Raw genomic sequence first — 19,580 nt, forward strand, 5'->3', positions numbered from 1 at the left:
GGGATCTCATCGAAACCTATAAAATTCTGACAGGATGGGATATGTGTTGGTGTAGGGGTTACAGGGATCGGGTGGGATATGTGTCGGTGCAGGCTCGATGGGCCGAAATGGCCTCTATCTGCACTGTGGGGTTTCTGTGACTGGACAGACTAGATGCAGGAAGGATGTTCCCAATGGTGGGGGAATCCAGAACCAGGGGTCACAGTCTAAGGATAAGGGGTAAACCATTTAGGACAGAGATGAGGAGGAATTTCTTCACCCAGAGAGTGGTGAACCTGTGGAATTCTCTACCACAGAAGGCAGTTGAGGCCAATTCATTAAATATATTCAGGAAGGAGTTGGATATATTTCTTAAGGCTAAAGGGATCAAGGGATATGGGGAGAAGGCAGGGACAGGGTACTGAATTTGGATGATCAGCCATGATCTCATTGAATGGCGGAGCAGGCTCGAGGGGCCGAATGGCCTACTCCTGCTCCTATCTTCTATGTTTCCACCTCTCCTCCTTTAAGGCACTCCTTAAAACCTACCTCTTTCACCAAGCTTTGGTCACCTGTCCTAATAGCTCCTTATGTGTCTCGGTGTCAATTTTGTGTCTGATTTATACTCCTGTTAATAAGCGCCTTGGGACATTCTACAGGAAACTTTGTGCTATCCGGCACCCACGGGACCGAACTGCTGCCGTTGCCTCAAAACTGCCGTACTCTCCAGAGTTAATGTTGAGAGATACGGAGTTTCTTATCTCCGTATTTGACAACAAACACTGTTGCTTAGCAACAGCTTCTAAACACTCGGGTGTGGCCCTAAAGCTCTGTAGCTGAAGCTGTTGCTATAGCTACAGACCTTGCACAGCTTGACTGTTCAAACAAAGCAAAAAAAACAAACAAAAAGAATAAAAAAACGGCTGCTGATTTTTGCCGGTGGCTCCAGATTGCCGGATAGCTCACCTCCGGATAGCACGAAGTTTCCTGTACTATAAAGGCGCTGTATAAGTGGGGGAGTTATTTATGTTGTCCATTTCCCCCCCCCCCGCCCCGTGCCGCTGGTGCTGGGTGTCTGGTTCCCATGGGCGCCCTCTCTCCACCTCACCCCCAGAGACCTCTTCTACGTGTGTGTGAGCTCCAGACAGTGAGATATTCTAAAGTGGAGGGCAGTCCCCGCCGACCATCATTCTTTCCCCCCCCCCCCCCCCCGAACCGTGCGAACGCGGTGATCAGGAGCGGGAACCCCATGGGATGCACCCCCAGCCCAGGGGAGGCTGTGGCTAATTCTGGAGCCTCGCCCTGGCTGGGAGCTTACCAACTCGGCACAGGCAGGGGATGGAGCCTGGGCCGTCCCTAACCACCCGTGAGCTGGAGCGCAGCTACCCACCCTCTGAATTGTCTTCCCCCCCCCCCCCCCCCCCCCGCACCAGGGCAGTGAAGGGGATATCCAGGACTCGGAGTCGGAGCTGGAGGACGAAACGTTCAATCCTTCAGACGATGAGGAGGAGGTGGAGGACGAGGACAGTGATGAAGATTACTCGTCTGAGACGGAGGAGTCTGGTGAGCGTCTGGGGCTGGGTGGGGGCAGTACTGAGGGAGCGCCGCACTGTCGGGGGGCAGTACTGAGGGAGCGCCGCACTGTCTGGGGGCAGTACTGAGGGAGCGCCGCACTGTCGGGGGGCAGTACTGAGGGAGCGCCGCACTGTCGGAGGGCAGTACTGAGGGAGCGCCGCACTGTCGGAGGGCCAGTACTGAGGGAGCGCCGCATTGTCGGAGGGGCAGTACTGAGGGAGCGTTGCACTGTCGGAGGGTCAGTACTGAGGGAGCGCTGCACTGTCAGAGGGGCAGTACTGAGGGCGCGCTGCACTGTTGGAGGGGCAGTACTGAGGGAGCGCTGCAGTGTCAGAAGGGCAGTACTGAGGGAGCGCCGCACTGTCGGAGGGTCAGTACTGAGGGCGCGCTGCACTGTCGGAGGGGCAGTACTGAGGGAGCGCTGCAGTGTCAGAAGGGCAGTACTGAGGGAGCGCCGCACTGTCGGAGGGTCAGTACTGAGGGAGCGCTGCACTGTCGGAGGGGCAGTACTGAAGGAGCGCTGCAGTGTCGGAGGGGCAGTACTGAGGGAGCGTCGCACTGTCGGAGGGTCAGTACTGAGGGAGTGCTGTACTGTCTGAGATCTAATCTCGCTGTGTTTTTACAGCAAGCGAGGAGTCTTTGGGCAGTGAGGAGGAGAGCGGTAAGGACTGGGATGAGTTGGAAGAGGAGGCTCGGAGAGGTGAGTTTGGATTCCTTTGTCCATCCGCTGTTTTTGCTAAATCTCCCGAACTCCTGCCCTCCCTCATAATCTTCGATGGTGGCAGGACAAGTCGATTAAAGCTAAAGCGTACTGGTTCCTCGGGCTTTATAAACACGGGCAAAGAGTGCAAAAGCAGGGAAGGTATTAATCATTGGGATCTGCCCCAGCTTGAGTATTGTGTCTAATTCTGGGCACCACAGTTTAGGAAGGATGTCAAGACCTTGGAGATTGACCAGAATGGTACCAGGGATGAGGGGCTTCAGTTACGTGGAGAGACTGGAGAAGCTGGGATTGTTCCCCTTAGAGCAGAGAAGGTTAAGGGGAGATTGACCAGAATGGTACCAGGGATGAGGGACTTCAGTTATGTGGAGAGACTGGAGAAGCTGGGGTTGTTCTCCTTGGAGCAGAGAAGGTTAAGAGGAGATTGACCAGAATGGTACCAGGGATGAGGGGCTTCAGTTACGTGGAGAGACTGGAGAAGCTGGGGTTGTTCTCCTTGGAGCAGAGAAGGTTAAGGGGAGATTGACCAGAATGGTCCCACGGATGAGGGACTTCAGTTATGTGGAGAGACTGGAGAAGCTGGTATTGTTCTCCTTAGAGCAGAGAAGGTTAAGGGGAGATTGACCAGAATGGTACCAGGGATGAGGGGCTTCAGTTACGTGGAGAGACTGGAGAAGCTGGGGTTGTTCTCCTTGGAGCAGAGAAGGTTAAGGGGAGATTGACCAGAATGGTCCCACGGATGAGGGACTTCAGTTATGTGGAGAGACTGGAGAAGCTGGGATTGTTCTCCTTAGAGCAGAGAAGGTTAAGGGGAGATTGACCAGAATGGTACCAGGGATGAGGGACTTCAGTTACGTGGAGAGACTGGAGAAGCTGGGGTTGTTCTCCTTAGAGCAGAGAAGGTTAAGGGGAGATTGACCAGAATGGTACCAGTGATGAGGGACTTCAGTTACGTGGAGAGACTGGAGAAGCTGGGATTGTTCTCCTTAGAGCAGAGAAGGTTAAGGGGAGATTGACCAGAATGGTACCAGGGATGAGGGACTTCAGTGATGTGGAGAGACTGGAGAAGCTGGGATTGTTCTCCTTCGAGCAGAGAAGGTTAAGGGGAGATTGACCAGAATGGTACCAGGGATGAGGGACTTCAGTTATGTGGAGAGACTGGAGAAGCTGGGGTTGTTCTCCTTAGAGCAGAGAAGGTTAAGGGGAGATTGACCAGAATGGTACCAGGGATGAGGGACTTCAGTGATGTGGAGAGACTGGAGAAGCTGGGGTTGTTCTCCTTGGAGCAGAGAAGGTTAAGAGGAGATTGACCAGAATGGTACCAGGGATGAGGGACTTCAGTGATGTGGAGAGACTGGAGAAGCTGGGATTGTTCTCCTTCGAGCAGAGAAGGTTAAGGGGAGATTGACCAGAATGGTACCAGGGATGAGGGACTTCAGTTACATGGAGAGACTGGAGAAGCTGGGGTTGTTCTCCTTAGAGCAGAGAAGGTTAAGGGGAGATTGACCAGAATGGTACCAGGGATGAGGGACTTCAGTGATGTGGAGAGACTGGAGAAGCTGGGATTGTTCTCCTTAGAGCAGAGAAGGTTAAGGGGAGATTGACCAGAATGGTACCAGGGATGAGGGACTTCAGTGATGTGGAGAGAGTGGAGAAGCTGGGGTTGTTCTCCTTGGAGCAGAGAAGGTTAAGAGGAGATTGAATAGAGGCGTTCAGAATCACAGAGTGGTTTCGACGGAGCAATTAAGGAGAGACTGTTTCCAGTGGCAGGAGGGGCGGTAACCAGAGGACACAGATTTACGGTGATGGGAGATGCGGAGAATTTATTTTACGCAGCGAGTTGTTGTGAGCTGGAATGCGCTGCCTGAAAGGGCGGTGGAAGCAGATTCAATAGTAACTTTCAAAAGGAAATTGGAGAAATACTTGAGGGGGATAACTTGGGGGCTGTGGGGAAAGAGCCGGGGGTAGTGGGACTAACTGGATTGCTCTTCGACAGAGCTGGGGCAGACTCGATGGGCCGAATGGCCGCCTCCTGTGCTGTATATTCTGTGTTAATCCCTCTTCGCTTGGCGTTTCCCTCACCGTCCCTCTTCTCTTCCCTGTCGACGTGTAGCTGACCGTGAATACCACGAGGAAGAGGAGGATCAAAGGAGCCGAAAGAGGAAGGGGCCCGTGATCAGCATCGCCAGTAAGAAGAAGAGGCGGAAGTGAGCGAGAGATGGAGTGAGCGAGGGGTGGCGTGGACTCCTGCCACCCGCCGTTCCTCGCTCTTTTACAGCTGCCCTCAAACTCTTTTTCTTGGTTCCCGTTTCCTCCGACTCCGCCTCCTTGTCTCTTTTTGTTAATACTTCACGGACCAACTTTCAAATGTAACGATTTCTAGAAATGTCGGGGTTTTTTTTCTCCTCATCTCCCCCCATCCCGCTCTCTCCGAGGATCGACGAGAGCTGTACTCACCACCTCCTGGACTTCAGTATCATGGACAATACCTGGTTCAGTCTGTCTCTGTGTGTGATTGTGTGTGTCTGTCTGGGTGTGTGTGATTGCGTGTCTGTCTGTCTCTGTGTCCGTCTGTCTGCTTGTGTGGGTGGGGGGAGAATTGCGTCACTCTCTACCTGTCCCGGGAGTGGGGGGGGAGGAGGGAGAGAATTGCGTCACTGTCTGTACCTGTCCCGGGGGTGAGGTTTGGAGGGAGAGAATTGCGTCACTGTCTGTATCTGTCTCGGGGGGGGGGGGGGGGGTTGGGGGCGGGGAGGAGAGAATTGCGTCACTGTCTGTACCTGTCCCGGGGGTTGGGGGGGGGGAGAGAATTGCGTCACTGTCTGTACCTGTCCCGGGGGGTGCGGGGAGAGGAGGCGCGGTGGTCCTGTGCTGGATGTGACTGACGGTCACTGTTTATCCCAGCGATAGGGGCTTGAGGGAGGGGGGGGGCGGGGGTTAAAGGAATGATTTTTCTAACAATAAACCAGTTTCCGTTTGGTTTGGATTCCCGCCCACTTTATTATTTTTTTTGTATACAAAGAAACAGCCAGAAACCCGTGGAGGGTGGGGGAGCGAATGTGGGGGTGTGGGTGGGGCGGGGGGGGGGGGGGGGAGAGTGGAGGGTGGGAGTGAGGAGAGGGAGGGGGGAGCGAGGGGGTAAGAGGAAGGGGTTTTCCCGTCCTGTCGCAGGAGATGCTGTGGGTTCCGGCCCCGGACACTCTGCTGGGGTGGGGTGGCGGGGGGCACCCGGGGGAACCTCCTGGTCCCGTCTCTTACCCCCCCACCCCAGCTCCGTCTGGGAGGGGTAGTGTCTGGCCATGTCTAGCTGGGCAGCGTCTGGTCCCTGTCTGCGAGGTAGCATCTGGCCCGGTCCCGTCTCTCGCGCTCCTGACCCGCCTCCTTTTCCCGTTTTATTTTTCCTTTAGAATTGTCGTGATGTTTCTTTCTCATTAAAGTACAATTTATATAAAACCTGTCTGTCTCTTGTCTGCTGCCCTTATCCATAGAAACACAGAAGATAGGAGCAGGAGTCGGCCATTCGGCCCCTCGAGCCTGCTCCGCCATTTAATGAGATCATGGCTGATCATCCAAATTCAGTACCCTGTCCCTGCCTTCTCCCCATATCCCTTGATCCCTTTAGCCTTAAGAAATATATCTAACTCCTTCTTGAATATATTTAATGAATTGGCCTCCACTGCCTTCTGTGGTAGAGAATTCCACAGGTTCACCACTCTGGGTGAAGAAATTCCTCCTCATCTCTGTCCTAAATGGCTTACCCCTTATCCTTAGACTGTGACCCCTGGTTCTGGACTCCCCGGCCATCGGGAACATCCTTCCAGCATCTAGTCTATCTAGTCCTGTTAGAATTTTATAAGCTTTAATGAGATCCCCTCTCATTCTTCTAAACTCCAGCGAGTATAAGCCCAATCGACCCAATCTCTCCTCATACGTCATTCCTGCCATCCCAGGTATCAGTCTGGTGAATCTTCGCTGCACTCCCTCCATGGCAAGAACATCCTTCCTCAGATAAGGCGACCAAAACTGCACACAATACTCAAGGTGTGGTCTCACCAAGGCCCTGTACAACTGCAGCAAGACCATCCTTGTTCCTGTATTCAAACCCTCTCGCTACGAAGGCCAACATACCATTTGCCTTATTAACCGCCTGCTGCACCTGCATGCTTACTTTCAGCGACTGGTGCACAAGGACACCCAGGTCTCGTTGCACTTCCCCTTCTCCCAATCTATTGTCATTTAGATAATCTGCCTTCCTGTTTTTGACACCAAAGTGGATAACCTCGCATTTATCCACGTTATATTGCATCTGCCATGCATCTGCCCAATCACCCAACCTGTCCAAATCATACTGGAGTTTCTCTGCATCCTCCTCACAGCACACACGCCCACCCAGCTTTGTGTCGTCTGCAAACTTGGAGATATTACATCTAGTTCCCTCGTCCAGATCATTAATATATATTGTGAATAGCTGGGGTCCAAGGACCGATCCCTGCGGTACCCTGTACAACTGTACCCTGTACTCGGATCGTCACCCCATCCACCACCGGCGCACTGTGGCCGCAGTGTGTACCATCTACAAGATGCACTGCAGCAACTCGCCAAGGCTTCTTCGGCAGCACCTCCCAAACCCGCGACCTCTTCCACCTAGAAGGACAAGGGGCAGCAGACGCAGGGGAACACCACCACCTCCAAGTCACACACCATCCCGACAGAAGTATATCGCTGCTCCTATTATGTTATTACGTGGAGAGACTGGAGAAGCTGGGAGTGTTCTCCTTAGAGCAGAGAAGTTTAAGGGGAGATTTAATAGAGGTGTTCAACATTTTGACAGTAAATAAGGAAAAACTTTCCAGTGAGAGGAGGGTCAGTAACCAACAGACACAGATTTAAGAGAATTGGGAAAAGAACCAGAGGGAGATGAGAATTTTTTTACGCAGCGAGTTGTTGTGATCTGGAATGCGCTGCCTGAAAGGGCGGTGGAAGCAGATTCAACAGTAACTTTCAAAAGGGAATGGGTAAATACTTGAAAAGGAAATATTTGTTGGGCTATGGAGAAAGGGCAGGAGGAGTGGGATTAATTGGATAGCTCTTCCGAAGAGCTGGCACAAGCTCGATGGGCCGAATGGCCTCCTTTCTAAGCTGTCGGATTCTCTGATTTATTGCTGGGTGGTTTTTGACCAGCCTGAGAATTTTGCGATTTGCCATTGAACTCTGACTGACCTCCAACCTGTGCTTACTTGACAGTGATTAGACTTTGCTGCGATAAAAGGGGCACAGAATTGCACCTGGCCAACCCAAGGAATTTCCGTGGGTTACTTTCCTGCCTTTAAGCCGCAAAACTGTCGGGAGCTGACCGTTTAAGCTGGGCACCTGATCGATTAATGACACAATCCCATTGGTAAGACTCGTGTTTAATGTAAAACAGTGCCGCCTCTGGGGAAGGCGGAGAGCTCGATCTGGGTGCGTCAAGACAACATCCGTGCGGTAACGGGCTTATCGTCACCCGCTGCCCCCTACGAATGGGTCGCCTCCCTGCGCCCGATGCCCTCCGCGGTCGACCGCTCCGCCATTTCTGCGTAGATCGCTCGGAGGGCCACAGCCCCCTCCACCGTCACCGCCATCGACCCAATCACCTCCGTCTCCTGCTCGGCCGCCAGTACTGAGGGACATCAAGAGCACCCAGGTTACATATACCCAGTGAGAAACAGAACACCACATACCCACCCAGACTGGAATCTAATCCAGGGGTTCGGGGGGGGTTATATATAGAATAACAGATACCCGGGAGTGAGTTACAGGCTGGAATCTAATCGAGGGGTTCGGGGGGTTTATATATAGAATAACATACCCGGGAGTGAGATACAGACTGGAATCTAACCGAGGGGTTCGGGGGGTTTATATATAGAATAACATACCCGGGAGTGAGATACAGGCTGGAATCTAATCGAGGGGTTCGGGGGGTTTATATATAGAATAACAGATACCCGGGAGTGAGTTACAGACTGGAATCTAATCGAGAGGTTCAGGGAGGTTTATATATAGAATAATATAGCTATGTGGGAAATCAGGGACACTTCCTGTGTCCCTGACGACCATGCGTGCAGGAAGTGTATCCAGCTGCAGCTACTGACAGACCGCATTGCGGCGCTGGATCTGCAAGTGGATACATACTGGAGCATTTCGATGCTGAAGACGTGGATAACACGTTTAGGGAGTTGGTCACACCGCAGGTAAAGGCTGCGCAGGCAGGAAGGGAATGGGTGACCACCAGGCAGAGTAGTAGGCGCAGGCAGGTAGTGCAGGGGTCCCCTGTGACCATCCCCCTCTCAAACAGATATACCGCTTTGGATATTGTTGGGGAGGATGGCTTATCAGAGGAAAGCAGCAGCAGCCAACTTCTTGGCACCAGGGGTGGTTCTGCTGCACAGGACGGGAGGAAAAACAGTGGGAGAGCTATAGTAATAGGGGATTCTATTGTAAGGGGAATAGATGGGCGTTTCTGCGGCCGCAAACGAGACTCCAGGATGGTGTGTTGCCTCCCTGGTGCAAGGGTCAAGGATGTCTCAGAACGGCTGCAGAACATTTTGGAAGGGGAGGGTGAACAGCCAGTTGTCGTGGTGCATATAGGTACCAACGATATAGGTAAAAAACGGGATGAGGTCCTAAAAACTGAATATAGGGAGTTAGAGGTAAATTAAAAAATAGGACCTCAAAGGCAGTAATCTCAGGATTGCTACCAGTGCCACGTGCTAGTCAGAGTAGAAATAGAAGGATATTTCAGATGAATACGTGGCTTAGAGGAATGGTGCAAGGGGGAGGGATTCAAATTCCTGGGACATTGGAACTGGTTCTGGGGGAGGTGGGACCAATACAAACCGGACAGTTTGCACCTGGGCAGGACCGGGGCTGATGTCCTAGGGGGAGTGTTTGCTAGTGCTCTGGGGGAGGGTTTAAACTAAAATGGCAGGGGGTTGGGAACCTGAGCAGGGAGACAGAGGAAAGGGAAACAAGGATAGAAGCAAAAGACAGGAAGGAGAAAAACAAAGGTGGCAGTCAGAGAAATCAAGGGTTTAAATCAAACATGGCCACAGTAAATAATAATTCTAGAAGGTGTAAGAGTGTTAAAAAAACAAGCCTGAAGACCTTGTGTCTTAATGCGAGGAGCATTCGTAATAAAGTGGATGAATTCGCTGCGCAAATAGAGGTAAAAGGATATGATATGATTGGGATTACGGAAACATGGCTCCAGGGTGACCAAGGCTGGGAACTCAAAATCCAGGGGTATTCAATATTCAGGAAAGATAGGTGAAAAGGAGGTGGTGTAGCATTGCTGGTTAAAGAGGGGATTAACACAATTGAAAGGAAGGATATTAACTCATGATGTGGAATCTGTATCGGTAGAACTGAGAAATACCAAGGGGCAGAAAATGTTAGTGGGAGTGGTATACAGACCTCCAAACAGTAATGCGGAGGTTGGGGATGGCATTAAACGGGAAATTAGAGATGCATGCAATAAGGGCACAGCAGTTATCATGGGTGACTTTAATCTACATATAGATTGGATTAACCAAATTAGTAACAATACTGTGGAGGAGGAATTCCTGGAGTGTATACGGGATGGTTTCCTGGACAAATATGTCGAGGAACCAACTAGAGATCAAGCCATCTTAGACTGGGTATTATGTAATGAGAGAGGATTAATTAGCAATCTTGTTGTGTGAGGCCCCTTGGGTCGGAGCGATCATAATACGATAGAATTCTTCATTAAGATGGAGAGTGAAGTAGTTGACTCGGAGACTAGGGTACTGAATTTAAACAAAGGAAACTACGATGGTATGAGGCGCGAGTTGGGTAGGATTGATTGGGGAATGTTACTCAAAGGGTTGACAGTGGATAGGCAATGGCAAACATTCAAAGATCACATGGATGAACTACAGAATTTGTTCATCCCTGTTTGGCATAAAAATAAAACAAAAAAGGTGACTCAACCGTGGCTACCAAGGGAAATTAGGGATAGCATAAGATCCAAGCAGAAGATAAAAAATTGGCCAGAAAAAGCAGTAAACCTGAGGATTGGGAGCAGTTTAGGATTCAACAAAGGAGGACAAAGGGATTAATTAAGAGGGGGAAAATAGACAGAGTAAGCTTGCAGGGAACATAAAAACTGACTGTAAAAGCTTTTATAGATATGTGAAGAGAAAAAGATTGGTGAAGTCAAGCGTAGGTCCCTTGCAGTCAGAATCAGGGGAATTTATAATGGGGAACAAAGAAATGGCAGACCAACTAAATACATACTTTGGTTCTGTCTTCACAAAGGAGGACACAAATAACCTCCCAGAGATGCCGGGGGACATAGGGTCTGATGAGAGGGAGGAACTGAATGAAATCAGTATTTGTAGGGAAATGGTGTTGGGGAAATTGACGGGATTGAAGGCCGATAAATCCCCAGGGCCTGATAATCTACATCCTAGGGTACTTAAGGAAGTGGCCCTAGAAATAGTAGATGCATTGCTGGTCATCTTCCAGAACTCGATAGACTCTGGAACAGTACCCATGGATTGGAGGGTAGCTAATGTTACCCCACTATTCAAAAAAGGTGGTAGAGAGAAAACGGGGAATTATAGACCGGTAAGCCTGACATCGGTAGTGGGGAAAATGCTAGAGTCCATTATAAAAGATGGAATAGCAGAGCACTTGGAAAACAGTGACAGGATCGGACAAAGTCAACATGGATTTACAAAAGGTAAATCATGCTTGACTACTGGAATTTTTTGAGGATGTAACTGGTAGAATAGATAAGGGAGAACCAGGGGATGTGGTGTATTTGGACTTTCAGAAGGCTTTCGATAAGGTCCCGCATAAGAGATTAGCGTGTAACGTTAAGGCACATGGGATTGGGGGCAAGGTATTGACTTGGATAGAGAACTGGTTGGCAGACAGGAAGCAAAGAGTTGGAATAAATGGCTCTTTTTCCGAGTGGCAGGCAGTGACTAGTAGGGTACCGATGGCCGGGGAGTCCAGAACCAGGGGTCACAGTCTAAGGATAAGGGGTAAGCCATTTAGGACAGAGATGAGGAGGAATTTCTTCACCCAGAGAGTGGTGAACCAGTGGAATTCTCTACCACAGAAGGCAGTAGAGGCCAATTCATTAAATATATTCAAGAAGGAGTTGGATATATTTCTTGAGGCTAAAGGGATCAAGGAATATGGGGAGAAGGCAGGGACAGGGTACTGAATTTGGATGATCAGCCATGATCTCATTGAATGGCGGAGCAGGCTCGAGGGGCCGAATGGCCTACTCCTGCTCCTATCATCTATGTTTCTATGTAACAGATACCCGGGAGTGAGTTCCAAGCTGGAATCTAATCGAGGGGTTTGGGGGGTTTATATATAGAATAACAGATACCCGGGAGTAAGTTACAGGCTGGAATCTAATCGAGGGGTTTGGGGGGTTTATATATAGAATAACAGATACCCGGGAGTGAGTTCCAAGCTGGAATCTAATCGAGGGGTTTGGGGGGTTTATATATAGAATAACAGATACCCGGGAGTGAGTTACAGGCTGGAATCTAATCGAGGGGTTCGGGAGGGTTTATATATAGAATAACAGATACCCGGGAGTGAGTTACAGGCTGGAATCTAATCGAGGGGTTCGGGAGGGTTTATATGTAGAATAACAGATACCTGGGAGTGAGTTACAGGCTGGAATCTAATCGAGGGGTTTGGGGGGTTTATATATAGAATAACAGATACCCGGGAGTGAGTTACAGGCTGGAATCTAATCGAGGGGTTCGGGAGGGTTTATATATAGAATAACAGATACCTGGGAGTGAGTTACAGGCTGGAATCTAATCGAGGGGTTTGGGGGGTTTATATATAGAATAACAGATACCCGGGAGTGAGTTACAGGCTGGAATCTAATCGAGGGGTTCGGGAGGGTTTATATGTAGAATAACTGATACCCGGGAGTGAGTTTCAGGCTGGAATCTAATCGAGGGGTTCGGGGGGGGTTTATATATAGAATAACAGATACCCGGGAGTGAGTTACAGGCTGGAATCTAATCGAGGGGTTCGGGAGGGTTTATATATAGAATAACAGATACCCGGGAGTGAGTTACAGGCTGGAATCTAATCGAGGGGTTCGGGGGGGGTTTATATATAGAATAACAGATACCCGGGAGTGAGTTACAGGCTGGAATCTAATCGAGGGGTTCGGGGGTTTATATATAGAATAACAGATACCCGGGAGTGAGTTACAGGCTGGAATCTAATCGGGGGGGTTATATGTAGAATAACAGATACCCGGGAGTGAGTTACAGGCTGGAATCTAATCGGGGGGTTTATATATAGAATAACAGATACCCGGGAGTGAGTTACAGGCTGGAATCTAATCGAGGGGTTTGGGGGGTTTATATATAGAATAACAGATACCCGGGAGTGAGTTACAGGCTGGAATCTAATCGAGGGGTTCGGGGGTGTATATATAGAATAACAGATACCCGGGAGTGAGTTACAGGCTGGAATCTAATCGAGGGGTTCGGGGGGGTTTATATATAGAATAACAGATACCCGGGAGTGAGTTACAGGCTGGAATCTAATCGAGGGGTTCGGGGGGGTTTATATATAGAATAACAGATACCCGGGAGTGAGTTACAGGCTGGAATCTAATCGAGGGGTTCGGGGGGGTTTATATATAGAATAACAGATACCCGGGAGTGAGTTACAGGCTGGAATCTAATCGAGGGGTTCGGGGGGTTTATATATAGAATAACAGATACCCGGGAGTGAGTTACAGGCTGGAATCTAATCGAGGGTTTCGGGGGTTTTATATATAGAATAACAGATACCCGGGAGTGAGTTACAGGCTGGAATCTAATCGGGGGGTTTATATATAGAATAACAGATAGTCGGGAGTGAGTTACAGGCTGGAATCTAATCGAGGGGTTCGGGAGGGTTTATATGTAGAATAACTGATACCCGGGAGTGAGTTACAGGCTGGAATCTAATCGAGGGGTTCGGGGGGGTTTATATATAGAATAACAGATACCCGGGAGTGAGTTACAGGCTGGAATCTAATCGAGGGGTTCGGGGGTTTATATATAGAATAACAGATACCCGGGAGTGAGTTACAGGCTGGAATCTAATCGGGGGGTTTATATATAGAATAACAGATACCCGGGAGTGAGTTACAGGCTGGAATCTAATCGGGGGGTTTATATATAGAATAACAGATACCCGGGAGTGAGTTACAGGCTGGAATCTAATCGAGGGGTTCGGGGGGGGTTTATATATAGAATAACAGATGCCCGGGAGTGAGTTACAGGCTGGAATCTAATCGAGGGGTTCGGGGGGTTTATATAAAGAATAACAGATACCCGGGAGTGAGTTACAGGCTGGAATCTAATCGAGGGGTTCGGGGGGTTTATATATAGAATAACAGATACCCGAGAGTGAGTTACAGGCTGGAATCTAATCGAGGGGTTCGGGAGGGTTTATATGTAGAATAACAGATACCCGGGAGTGAGTTTCAGGCTGGAATCTAATCACGGGGTTCGGGGGGGTTTATATATAGAATAACAGATACCCGGGAGTGAGTTACAGGCTGGAATCTAATCGAGGGGTTCGGGGGGTTTATATATAGAATAACAGATACCCGGGAGTGAGTTACAGGCTGGAATCTAATCGAGGGGTTTGGGGGGTTTATATATAGAGTAACAGATACCCGGGAGTGAGTTACAGGCTGGAATCTAATCGAGGGGTTTGGGGGTTTATATATAGAATAACAGATACCCGGGAGTGAGTTACAGGCTGGAATCTAATCGGGGGGTTTATATATAGAATAACAGATACCCGGGAGTGAGTTACAGGCTGGAATCTAATCGAGGGGTTTGGGGGTTTATATATAGAATAACAGATACCCGGGAGTGAGTTACAGGCTGGAATCTAATCGGGGGGTTTATATATAGAATAACAGATACCCGGGAGTGAGTTACAGGCTGGAATCTAATCGAGGGGTTCGGGGGGGTTTATATATAGAATAACAGATACCCGGGAGTGAGTTACAGGCTGGAATCTAATCGAGGGGTTCGGGGGGTTTATATATAGAATAACAGATACCCGGGAGTGAGTTACAGGCTGTAATCTAATCGAGGGGTTCGGGGGGGTTTATATATAGAATAACAGATACCCGGGAGTGAGTTACAGGCTGGAATCTAATCGAGGAGTTCGGGGGGTTATATATAGAATAACAGATACCCGAGAGTGAGTTACAGGCTGGAATCTAATCGAGGGGTTCGGGGGGGTTTATATATAGAATAACAGATACCCGGGAGTGAGTTACAGGCTGGAATCTAATCGAGGAGTTCGGGGGGTTATATATAGAATAACAGATACCCGGGAGTGAGTTACAGGCTGGAATCTAATCGAGGGGTTCGGGAGGGTTTATATGTAGAATAACAGATACCCGGGAGTGAGTTGCAGGCTGGAATCTAATCGGGGGGTTCGGGGGTGTTTATATATAGAATAACAGATACCCGGGAGTGAGTTGCAGGCTGTAATCTAATCGAGGGGTTCGGGGGGTTTATATATAGAATAACAGATACCCGGGAGTGAGTTACAGGCTGGAATCTAATCGAGGGGTTCGGGGGTGTTTATATATAGAATAACAGATACCCGGGAGTGAGTTACAGGCTGGAATCTAATCGAGGGGTTCGGGGGTGTTTATATATAGAATAACAGATACCCGGGAGTGAGTTACAGGCTGGAATCTAATCGAGGGGTTCGGGGGGGTTTATATATAGAATAACAGATACCCGGGAGAGAGTTACAGGCTGGAATCTAATCGAGGGGTTCGGGGGGTTCATATATAGAATAACAGATACCCGGGAGTGAGTTGCAGGCTGGAATCTAATCGAGGGGTTTAATAGATATTTGAATGATTTACTGTCAAACTCCGCCTCAATGATGTCCTGCCCGGTTTGATATATCTTTGCAATTGGCACGTAGCAGAATCCAACCTCTGTGCAGTCTTCCTCCCGTCCATCAATCGGCTCACTGACCACTGTGAATTTTAACCTGGACAGAAAGTGGTCATCAATGAGATGCTCAAACCTGGCGATGAGAGCGAGGAATCTGTGATCACATTCTCCAGCGCTGGATCGCAGCTCGCTGCACTCACCCTGTCTCTAATTACTGAAATACTGTATCCTAACATATTACTTTCTCTCATCGAACTGATGCTGTTAAAAAGGCACACGGGATCCTTTTTTTTTCCATTGAGGCATAGAGTACAAAAGCAAGGAAGTTATGCTAAACCTTTATAAAACACTGGTTAGACCCCAGCTGCAGTCTCGTGTCCAATTCTGGGCACCACACTTTAGGAAGAACGTCACGGCCTTGGAGAGGGTGCAGAGAAGATTGACCAGAATGGTGCCAGGGGATGAGGGACTTCAGTGATGTGGAGAGACTGGAGAAGCTGGGGTTGTTCTCCTTAGAGCAGAGAAGGTTAAGGGGAGATTGACCAGAATGGTACCAGGGATGAGGGACTTCAGTGATGTGGAGAGACTGGAGAAGCTGGGATTGTTCTCCTTGGAGCAGAGAAGGTTAAGGGGAGATTGACCAGAATGGTACCAGGGATGAGGGACTTCAGTTATGTGGAGAGACTGGAGACGCTGGGATTGTTCTCCTTAGAGCAGAGAAGGTTAAGGGGAGATTGACCAGAATGGTACCAGGGATGAGGGACCTCAGTGATGTGGAGAGACTGGAGAAGCTGGGATTGTTCTCCTTGGAGCAGAGAAGGTTAAGGGGAGATTGACCAGAATGGTACCAGGGATGAGGGACTTCAGTGATGTGGAGAGACTGGAGAAGCTAGGATTGTTCTCCTTAGAGCAGAGAAGGTTAAGGGGAGATTGACCAGAATGGTACCAGGGATGAGGGACTTCAGTGATGTGGAGAGGCTGGAGAAGCTGGGATTGTTCTCCTTGGAGCAGAGAAGGTTAAGGGGAGATTGACCAGAATGTTACCAGGGATGAGGGACTTCAGTTACGTGGAGAGACTGGAGAAGCTGGGGTTGTTCTCCTTAGAGCAGAGAAGGTTAAGGGGAGATTGACCAGAATGGTACCAGCGATGAGGGACTTCAGTGATGTGGAGAGACTGGAGAAGCTGGGATTGTTCTCCTTGGAGCAGAGAAGGTTAAGGGGAGATTTAATAGAGGCATTCAAATTTACAAGGGGGTTTTGATAGAGTAAATAAGGAGAAACTGGTTCCAGTGGCAGGAGGGTCGGTAACCAGAGGACACAGATTTAAGGTAATTGGCAAAAGAACTAGAGCGGGAGATGAGAATATTTTTACGTTGTGATCTGGAATGCGCTGCCTGAAAGGGCGGTGGAAGCCGATTCAATAGTAACTTTCAAAAGGGGAATTGGAGAAATACTTGAAGGGGAATAATTTGCAGGGCTGTGGGGAAAGAGCAGGGGGTGGGACTAATTGGAGAGCTCTTTCAAAGAGCCGGCACAGACATGATGGGCCGAATGGCCTCCTTCTGTGCTGTATCGTTCTATGATTCTACGTATTTGTATTTGAACAAGTCAACACGATCTGTTTCCATCGTCTCCCTCGGGAGCCTGTTCCAAAGATTGACCACTCGCTCACTGAAATAATGTTTCCCAAGATTTGTTTTGAATTTGCCCCTCTAGACTTGAGTATTCCAACGCTCGTCTGGCCGGCCTCCGATCTTCCACCCTCCGTAACCATCCGCTCATCTGAACCGCCTATTGCCCCGTGTCCAAACTCGCAGCAACTCCCGTTCACCCTTCAGCCCCTGTTGCTCGCTGACCGACATTGGCTCCCAGTCCGACAACGCCTCGATTTTAAAATTCTCCCCCATCCTCCTGTTCAAATCCCTCCATGACCTCCTCACCCCCTCCCTATCTCTGTAACCTCCTCCAGCCCCTACAACCCTCCCTATCTCTGTAAACTCCTCCAGCCCCAACAACCCTCCCTATCTCTGTAACCTCCTCCAGCCCTACAACCCTCCCTATCTCTGTAACCTCCTCCAGCCCTACAACCCTCCCTATCTCTGTAACCTCCTCCAGCCCCTACAACCCTCCCTATCTCTGTAACCTCCTCCAGCCCCTACAACCCTCGCTATCTCTGTAACCTCCTCCAGCCCCTACAACCCTCCCTATCTCTGTAACCTCCTCCAGCCCCTACAACCCTCCCTATCTCTGTAACCTCCTCCAGCCCCTACAACCCTCCCTATCTCTGTAACCTCCTCCAGCCCCAACAACCCTCCCTATCTCTGTAACCTCCTCCAGCCCCTACAACCCTCCCTATCTCTGTAACCTCCTCCAGCCTCTACACCCCTCCCTATCTCTGTAACCTCCTCCAGCCCCTACACCCCTCCCTATCTCTGTAACCTCCTCCAGCCCCTACAACCCTCCCTATCTCTGTAACCTCCTCCAGCCCCTACAACCCTCCCTATCTCTGTAACCTCCTCCAGGCCCCTACAACCCTCGCTATCTCTGACCTCCTCCAGCCCCTACAACCCCCCCTATCTCTGTAACCTCCTCCAGCCCCAACAACCCTCCCTATCTCTGTAACCTCCTCCAGCCCCTACAACCCTCCCTATCTCTGTAACCTCCTCCAGGCCCTACAACCCTCCCTATCTCTGTAACCTCCTCCAGGCCCCTACTACCCTCCCTATCTCTGTAACCTCCTCCAGCCCCTACAACCCTCCCTATCTCTGTAACCTCCTCCAGCCCCTACAACCCTCCCTATCTCTGTAACCTCCTCCAGGCCCTACAACCCTCCCTATCTCTGTAACCTCCTCCAGGCCCCTACTACCCTCCCTATCTCTGTAACCTCCTCCAGCCCCTACACCCCTCCCTAGCTCTGTAACCTCCTCCAGCCCTACAACGTTCCCTATCTCTGTAACCTCCTCCAGCCCCCTACAATCCTCCCTATCTCTGTAACCTCCTCCAGCCCCCTACAACCCTCCCTATCTCTGTAACCTCCTCCAGCCCTACAACCCTCCCTATCTCTGTAACCTCCTCCAGCCCCTACAACCCTCGCTATCTCTGTAACCTCCTCCAGCCCCTCCAACCCTCCCTATCTCTGTAACCTCCTCCAGCCCCCTACAACCCTCCCTATCTCTGTAACCTCCTCCAGCCCTACAACCCTCCCTATCTCTGACCTCCTCCAGCCCTACAACGCTCCCTATCTCTGTAACCTCCTCCAGCCCTACAACCCTCCCTATCTCTGTAACCTTCTCCAGCCCCTACAACCCTCCCTATCTCTGTAACCTCCTCCAGCCCCTACAACCCTCCCTATCTCTGTAAACTCCTCCAGCCCCAACAACCCTCCCTATCTCTGTAACCTCCTCCAGCCCCAACAACCCTCCCTATCACTGTAACCTCCTCCAGGCCCCTACAACCCTCCCTATCTCTGTAACCTCCTCCAGCCCTACAACCCTCCCTAGCTCTGTAAACTCCTCCAGCCCCTACAACCCTCCCTATCTCTAACCTCCTCCAGCCCCTTCAACCCTCCCTATCTCTGTAACCTCCTCCAGCCCCTACAACCCTCCCTATCTCTGTAACCTCCTCCAGCCCTACAACCCTCCCTATCTCTAACCTCCTCCAGCCCCTTCAACCCTCCCTATCTCTGTAACCTCCTCCAGCCTCTACATCCCTCCCTATCTCTGTAACCTCCTCCAGCCCCTACACCCCTCCCTATCTCTGTAACCTCCTCCAGGCCCTTACAACCCTCCCTATCTCTGTAACCTCCTCCAGCCCCTACAACCCTCCCTATCTCTAACCTCCTCCAGCCCCTTCAACCCTCCCTATCTCTGTAACCTCCTCCAGCCCCTACACCCCTCCCTATCTCTGTAACCTCCTCCAGGCCCCTACAACCCTCCCTATCTCTGTAACCTCCTCCAGCCCATACAACCCTCCCTATCTCTAACCTCCTCCAGCCCCTTCAACCCTCCCTATCTCTGTAACCTCCTCCAGCCCCTACACCCCTCCCTATCTCTGTAACCTCCTCCAGCCCCACAGCCCTCCCTATCTCCAACCTCCTCCAGCCCCTTCAACCCTCCCTATCTCTGTAACCTCCTCCAGCCTCTACACCCCTCCCTATCTCTGTAACCTCCTCCAGCCCCTACACCCCTCCCTATCTCTGTAACCTCCTCCAGCCTCTACACCCCTCCCTATCTCTGTAACCTCCTCCAGCCCCTACAACCCTCCCTATCTCTGTAACCTCCTCCAGCCCCTACAACCTTCCCTATCTCTGTAACCTCCTCCAGCCCTGC

General features: G+C 50.4%; 2 protein-coding genes across 2 annotated transcripts in view; one reads left to right on the plus strand and one right to left on the minus strand.

Moving 5' to 3' along the window:
* The window catches only part of supt16h (SPT16 homolog, facilitates chromatin remodeling subunit), a 107,057-nt gene extending 102,062 nt beyond the window's left edge, over positions 1-4,995 (plus strand). The window contains exons 23-25 of the mRNA XM_085984291.1: positions 1,413-1,542; positions 2,180-2,254; positions 4,389-4,995. Of these exons, the coding sequence (XP_085840417.1) occupies positions 1,413-1,542; positions 2,180-2,254; positions 4,389-4,486 (303 nt within the window). The 3' untranslated portion in view covers positions 4,487-4,995. The remainder of the gene's footprint in view (positions 1-1,412; positions 1,543-2,179; positions 2,255-4,388) is intronic.
* Positions 4,996-7,788: 2,793 nt separating this feature from the next.
* Positions 7,789-19,580, minus strand: part of LOC147118193 (uncharacterized) — a 62,225-nt gene continuing 50,433 nt past the window's right edge. The window contains exons 8-9 of the mRNA XM_085983675.1: positions 15,219-15,349; positions 7,789-7,934 (exon numbers count right to left, since the gene is read on the minus strand). Coding sequence (XP_085839801.1) covers positions 7,789-7,934; positions 15,219-15,349 — 277 coding nt within the window. The remainder of the gene's footprint in view (positions 7,935-15,218; positions 15,350-19,580) is intronic.

Source organism: Somniosus microcephalus, chromosome 4 (assembly GCF_052327205.1).
Source record: "Somniosus microcephalus isolate GS21.2 chromosome 4, FLI_Smic_1.0, whole genome shotgun sequence".
Lineage (NCBI taxonomy): Eukaryota > Metazoa > Chordata > Chondrichthyes > Squaliformes > Somniosidae > Somniosus > Somniosus microcephalus.